General features: G+C 44.5%; 1 protein-coding gene across 1 annotated transcript; it reads right to left on the bottom strand.

Moving 5' to 3' along the window:
- Positions 1 to 1,769: 1,769 nt before the first annotated feature.
- Positions 1,770 to 6,260, bottom strand: dpt (dermatopontin). The gene is made up of 4 exons (XM_068725498.1): positions 5,910 to 6,260; positions 2,973 to 3,098; positions 2,196 to 2,303; positions 1,770 to 2,101 (listed from the first exon to the last, which is right to left on the bottom strand). The coding sequence occupies exons 1-4, from the start codon at positions 6,182 to 6,184 to the stop codon at positions 2,035 to 2,037; spliced, it is 576 nt and encodes a 191-aa protein (XP_068581599.1). The 5' UTR covers positions 6,185 to 6,260; the 3' UTR covers positions 1,770 to 2,034.
- Between the last annotated feature and the right edge of the window lie 995 nt (positions 6,261 to 7,255).

Below are 7,255 nucleotides of genomic sequence, written 5' to 3'. Positions count from 1 at the left end.
AGCTCTGTGACCTCCTGGGAACTCTCATTACAGTCAGTGTGGACATTGTTTTGAAAGGATTGTTTCTCATCCAGCTGTAATGAGAGGAGGAGGAGGGAGGAAGGAGAACGTCTCCACCACAGAGGAGTTCTGGTTCTAAAGCTTTAGAGCTCAAAACAAAAGAGGTTTTAAATCAACGAGGTCTCAAAGTGAACAGCTGGTTAAGTTTATAAATAAGTCAGCGTTAACTTTTAGTTTGAACACAAACAGCTTCTGTCTTCTGGGTGAAGACCTCCTCCAGACTTCATGTGTTCACCTCAACAAAGGCTCCTGGTTGACTTTCTATTGGCTTCCATGGTGACCCCACGGTGAACCAACAGAACTGTATGAAAACCCTTTAAAACGTCTGTTTAACGAGGACATTGACCCGAGGGAACGTAGGACCCTGGGCACAGGGACTCTCTTGAGGGCGGGGGTTTCCTCTGCAGGCGTGTGTCCCGCCACCGTCCTCTGGCTCTGGGGGACAGCTGTGTCTCTCTGCGGTGTTTGGCCCCGTGCCCCCGGGGTCCGGCAGCTGCCATAAACAAACAAACAGCGCTGAGAGCTTCTGGCCCCGGCCCCAGCTTCTCCCGCTTTAAAGACGGAGAGCAGCCGGCCGGGCCGACCTCCGCTCCGCTCGCTCCATTAAGTCCCAAAAGAGTTTGACGGCACCGCGGAGTCGAGCTGGTGGAGAAGAGGTCTGCCGGTCACTTTATTTATCTTTATTCATCACATTCTAGATGTGACACACGCTGTAAAAACCCATTCAACGTGAGCTTCATCCGTCAGATCAGAACCTGTTGATTTAACTCACATCACTTTTAGAACTTCACATTAAAGCGTTAAAAAGTTCACACTATTTAATGGTTGAACGCTTCAGAAAAAAGCAAGTAAGCAGACCTTGAGTTTGGAAGAGAGCTCCGTCTAAACGGACTTTCAAGAAATAGTTCAACATTTTATGAAACCTGCTCATTTACTTTCTTTCTGAAGATTGATACCAGTCCGTCTGTTCAGTCTGAAGTTAGCTTAGCTTAGCATAAAGACAGAGCAGTGGGAAACAGCTAGCCTAGCTCTGTCCAAACTGTTTATACACATTAAATAAAAAAGGTGTTCATGCGTTACCTTTAGAAGTGATTTTATATAGCCAGGCTGGCTGGTTCCCACTGTTTTGAGTCTTTATGCTAAGCTAACTGCTAGATATATGAGAGTATCGATCTCCAACTTGCCCAAAAATGTGTAATAATTAGTTCAAGTTGCATGAGGACGCTTAAAAGTGATGCACGCAGCTGACGTGACGTAATTCAGACAATATTGCAGATATCTGCTGTTAGCCTAGCGTTAGCCTTTTTGCTAATTAGTACAAAACAACAAACAACGACATCAATACATGTGGTCCCAGCCGTGTGCGTCACTGTTTAGTGTCCTCTGGAAACAGTCGTCCGGTTGGCGGAGATCTTTCTTCTTCTTCGTCTGTTTGCGTCGTGTCTATTTTAATCCGCGGTGCGTTGAGCTCTCCGGGCCACCGTAGTTGATCCCTGATGTCAGAGCCTCGTGTTGTGGAAATATGAAGCAGTGTGGAGTTGAGCTGTTGATACCGCCATGGCTGACTTCACCCTCTCTGTGTTTTCAGAAGGCTTTCTCTCCCACAAAGAGAGATTATACCCCCCCCCACACACACGCACACAAACCCCCCCACGCAGGTTTCTGCTGTTGTTTTTCAGCTCACTTCACATTCAATAAATGACCTCACGTAGTAGTCAGAAAGACCTTTTAATCCTCTTTCACACAGTATAGTTACATGAGTTAGTAGAGTCAGATGTAAAGTCAAAGCAGAACAACATCCTGGATTCATACGTTCATTTAAGACTCTCTGTTACGTCACCTCTGACATGAGCAGTCACGGTGCATGCTAAGCTAAAGGTTATGTATCATGAATGTATTGTGCTTTTGGTTTAAATGTGAGAGTAAATACTTGTTCAAACTGTTTATGGGTTGGAAATAAAGACGATTACAAGTCTATAAATTTTCAAATTCACAGTCAAAGTCCGTCATTCTGCACAGGATGTACTTCCACTGCCGATCCCTGAAACAAAGCACAAGACAACGCGTCAGTTTGTTCTGCCAATGAGTTCTGGTCCGGAGATCTGTTCTCTGGATTCAGACATCATTGAATGAACCTTAACACTCCGCTGAAGGTGGTCTGAGCTCCTCGGATGAAGTATCCGTAAGAAGGAACCACAAGCTCCGCCTCCTCTCTGAAGTGTTCGGGAATGTCGCTCGTCTTCCTGCGGAGGTCAGCGACAAGTTAATCATTAAAGCTTTGAAAAGATATTGTTAAATGTACTGGTTAGCTGTCCTGCAGAGATTTAGATGAAAAGATATCAAATCTGTAAAACACAGCAGGAGACGGTTAACTCATCAATATATTGAAGCTCCGAGTTCGGTGTTTCCACCGTCACCATGTTGGTTTTTTGTCAACCAGTTAACAGGAAGTGACCATATGTGGACTGAGGAGGAGTGACGTAGAGACCTGTCAATCAGCGTGTAGCCCCGCCCCTAAAGCATCCCCTCTTTATGGTGTGTTTGACTCTAAATGGAGCATAATGTACTAAATGAACATCATGCTGTATTGAAGAAGACTGTAAACTAGAGATTGAGACCATAAACTCATGTTTACAATGTTTACTGAGGAAATAAATCAAGAGAGAGGTAGAGTCATTTTAGACTAGACTTCTATACAACCAGAGGAGTCGCCCCCTGGTGGACACTAGAGAGAATGCAGCTTTAACACGTGAAGAACTGAAGAACTTTAAAGAACCAGAGGTTGTCTCCTGAGATAACCGTCTCCTGTTTCATATTGAACGACAGATACGAGAGTGGTATCAATTTCCTCATCTCATTGTTAACTTATCTAAGAAGAAAGAACATTTTAACAAAGCCGTGTGAGGACATACATGCAGGAGTAGGGGCATCGGCGTTTGTAGTAGCAGCAGTAGAACTGCCATTCCCGGTCCAGGACCGACTCAAAGTACTTGCTTTGGACGCCGGCCACCAGGCCGTTACGAGTGCATGTTGAACTCCTGCAGAAAGACAAACGAGAGACATCTGAATTCCTGCCACAGGAGATAATCCCCACACTGTCCTGCTACCGACACTCTTCTCTCTGCTTTCAAAACGTTGAGGAGATGAAAGTGTTCAGACAGAGAAACATCTCTTTAGTTCTTAAATGGTGGTTTGTTTATGGCCCATAGACTTCACTGTCACCACAACAACACGTGAGAATACCAGGACCGAGCAGCCGGAGCTTCACCACGTGTGGACGTTTGTCATGGAAACACCGACTCGGCCGTCAGCCATTCGGCCGGTGGGGGTCGTTTCCCTGCAGGGACAACGGCCCAACGGGTGTAATTCAAACAGACAGCTCTGATAATGAGAGGCAGGCGTGGTTTGTCTTTGAATCACTGGCTGGACTCCAAATCAATCTAAAGAGCACAAATACAGAACCCCTCCAAGCAGAACAAGTGAGGTAAAGCAGACTTTGATCTATGATTCAGGCTGCTGGTGACACCTAGACGCTCTCCTACGGTTCTCCCTCCTAACGGCTCTGATCCAGGTCCTTCAGTTAGATCAAACCTCTCGAGCGCTTGGTTCAAAGTCTGTGCAACATGTTGTTTTTCTATCTTGTTTCTGTGAATGATCCAAATAAAACGTCCAGGAAAATGCTGCAGCTAGTGGTCCAAACACCCCACGATGTAAAGTCCCTGAAGGGCTGCTGGACCTGGGCCTGCTGGACGGATCTTTGTTAAGACTCTGGAGGAAGTCGTGTTCCCAGGAACTGTCAGTTTATATCGGAGAGATTCATGCAGGAGGAGCTGGCTCTGTTCCTCTGAGGGAGAAAACAGAATTCAACGTTTATGAAATTACTCAAAGATAAACATGTGGAAAGTGTTTAGGCATTCTGTTGTACAGAAGGTTTTATTAAACATTAACCCTCTGTTCTCTCAGTGATCTGTGACATGAAGTCATCTCTATTAAACAGAACCATGAGGACTAGAAGAGAGAACTAGAACATGTCTTTAGTGCAGAACAACAATTATAATGACATAAAGCATGAAGTTAAATTTCTTTGATAATATATTTTACAAAAATTAGAAAACAATGGAATCTATATATCCAACATGTTTCAAGTGTTACTAATGTTAGATAAACAAATGGAGGCTCTTCAGTCAAAGTTTCTCTGGTTTCTGGTCACATGACTGTTGGCCTCAGATGAATCAATCATGACGTCATAGTTTCACAATTTAATGTTTTTACACAATCTGGTTAAAGTGAAGTTTTATTAGAGGAGACATTTAGAATACTTATTTTTTGATGAATGCTTTGTTTCAGTTGCTTTCCTTGACTGAAGCGTTCGTCACACATGATGTGTTAAAGGGCCGTCCGAAAGATGGAAACCTGACGATGATGGTGCCAGACCTCCTCCGGTCAGGGACTCAGTGTGACCACGTTGAACACAAGTGTTTAATCCAATCTACATACAACGACTACGTAGCCATGAATATGCTCAAACCAGTGAGAAAGCAGCCATTGGCTAGTTAGCAAGCTAAGCTACTAGCAAGAAAGCAGCTAGAAAGCTTTTCAAAACAGATGTTCAGGACATGCGTGGGCGGTCTTTGAAGGACCACAGACGTCTTCTGGTCTTAAAAGGATCCTCTAGTCTTTAGAGGACCACAGATGTCCTCTGGCCTTTTAAGGACCACAGATGTCCTCTGGTCTTTAGAGGACCACAGACATCTTCTGGTCTTAAAAGTATCCTCTAGTCTTTAGAGGACCACAGATGTCCTCTAGTCTTTAGAGGACCACAGACATCTTCTGGTCTTTAGAGGACCACAGACATCTTCTGGTCTTAAAAGTATCCTCTAGTCTTTAGAGGACCACAGATGTCCTCTAGTCTTTAGAGGACTACAGATATCCTCTGGACTTTCGAGGACCACATATGTCCTCTGGTTGCTGTCTCTGTCTTTAAGCTCATCATGAGGTCTTGAGGTCCGGGTGGTTTTGTTCATACAACATTAGCATCAGAGTCTTGAGGCCTCCTTTGTTGTCTGCTAATAGTGACCTTTAGCAACCTGTGTTGTTGGTCAGAGGACGTAAAACCACATCACGTAGTGGATCAGGCTTTTTGATTTGTTCTTCCTCCTGTTGACTGGAGGGACGAATGGGTCCAAGATGTTCCTATGATGTGGTCTTCACATGGATCAGTCTGTTGAAATGTTTATCTGATGAACAAACATGTTCACAGCTGCTGAACAGAGTCAAAGAGCAGCTGCACCTCAAACCTTAGGGGACTGAGACCGGACTCTGATCGGCATCTATGGTTCTACTATTCTGATTATGACAATATTCAGAGTTTCACCTACACCTAAACATCATGAAGGACTTGGAGATCAGCAGGTTTCTGTATATGAACAGATATCTTTTAGAGAAGCTGTTTGAAGTCCAACAAGTCCTCCACCTCTGGAACACACTGAGAGAAACATCTGTTAGCTCCTGATGATCACTTTACATATTGAGACGAGATGAACGATGAACACAGAAGAGAACGACGTTGTCGTGGGATTCACAGAGGATGAGGACGAGACATGAATATCTAAATATGAGAATGAGGGCAAAAAACTGAATATCTGATTGCACGTAAACGTATTTCCTGTCGTCATATTGTTCTGCATCATTTCTTCATATCACTGAAGGTTCATCCCTGTGGACTAAGACAATAAATGTAATGTTTGCACTTCGTAAGGCTTCACGTCCTTCCAAACTACTGAAAACCAACCTGTTTGGATTGTTGAACAACGAACATAAATTCAAACACACTCTGAATGCAGACCCACCACTCCATCCCAGCTCGGTTGATGTCGTCCCACCAGCAGTCACTGGGCTCCCCGAGACCCTCCGGAGTGGGCTGGCACTCAAACGACCACAGGCGGTCCGAGCCGTCCGTCTCGCTGAAGTAGCTCCTGGTGGCCACGAGGACCTCCCCGTGGGGACACTGGAAGTTGAAGCTCTGGCGGTAGCCGTTGACCCAGGACATGTCCTGGTGGTCGTGAGACTGAGCCGCCGCCGTGGCGAGCAGAGACGCCGCCAACGCCAGCAGAGCGGGATTCATGTTGGAAAAGGAGTCGGTCGGTCTGCTGCTCTTCCTCACAGCTGCCTCACTTTAAGAGCCTCCTTGTCGTTTGTTGTCCAGATGTTTTGTAGCCAGGACTGATGTGTCATCTGCTGCTCATGGGACAAATCCAAGAGAGGATGCTCTTGGATTTTAAGGTGGACTCAGAACCAGAGCGCTGACAAAGTCTCTGTGTACAGAAGGGTTTCCTTAAGAGACCTCCAGATGAGACGTGATCCTCACACTGTTAACACGTGTTACCCGTCTAGTTATGGGCTGCTTACTTTGGCTTTATAAATGACATATCACATTATGAATAAACATATCACATTTAAAAAACAGACATAAAAACATTCTTATGTGACATCTGTTAAAAGGGTGAATGATTTAGACGAAGCTGATCACCATGAACACCACGTTTTCATCAATCTATCAATGAGGTGATTATGGTGGAGGAGTGTTTGTTCATTCAGGAGATAATTACGGCATAAATATGAAGAACAGTCATGAATAATGCAAATTCATAACCAAGGCAACGGCAAATATTTAAGGATTTTTGGTGAAGAAATAACAGACTTCCTCTTCTGTAGCGTCATTGTTTCCAATCCAGAAGTTTCATCACTTCTTATTGATTGATTGAGAGACGACTGGATTATTTGACTGCATTAAGATATCTGTTACAGCTTTATGACAAACGTAGACACTTTATGAAACAAACTTAACTAGTTTAATTAGTGCTGGGCAACTTATCGCGTTAACGCATTCATTAATTAACACAGTATTTTAAAAATGCAATCCACACCGTTGATGTCAGTAAATCACCAAACCAGCGGTGGAGGAGTCTTCATCACTACGTTGATGCAGCGTGTGGAGGAGTCTTCATCACTACGTTGATGCAGCTGTGGAGGAATCTTCATCACTATGTTGATGCAGCGTGTGGAGGAGTCTTCATCACTACGTTGATGCAGCGTGTGGAGGAGTCTTCATCACTACGTTGATGCAGCATGTGGAGCAGTCTTCATCACTACGTTGATGCAGCGTGTGGAGAAGTAGAGATAAACTAAAGACGAG

The sequence above is a fragment of the Cebidichthys violaceus genome, unplaced genomic scaffold (genome assembly GCF_023349555.1).
Source record: "Cebidichthys violaceus isolate CVI_PGR_0920_01 unplaced genomic scaffold, fCebVio1.0.p SCAF_35, whole genome shotgun sequence".
Taxonomy (NCBI): Eukaryota; Metazoa; Chordata; class Actinopteri; order Perciformes; family Stichaeidae; genus Cebidichthys; species Cebidichthys violaceus.
The sequence above is the reverse complement of the archived record's forward strand: the minus strand, read 5'-3'. Positions and strand labels throughout refer to the sequence as shown.

Excerpts from the sequence above, each read along its gene's own strand:
- dpt (XM_068725498.1), bottom strand. The coding sequence starts at position 6,184 with ATGAATCCCGCTCTGCTGGCGTTGGCGGCGTCTCTGCTCGCCACGGCG. Across the intron at positions 3,099-5,909 it reads AACCGAGCTGGGATGGAGTG|GAGTTCAACATGCACTCGTA; the intron begins GTGGGTCTGCAT and ends GTCTTTCTGCAG. Across the intron at positions 2,102-2,195 it reads ACCTTCAGCGGAGTGTTAAG|GGATCGGCAGTGGAAGTACA; the intron begins GTTCATTCAATG and ends GCTTTGTTTCAG.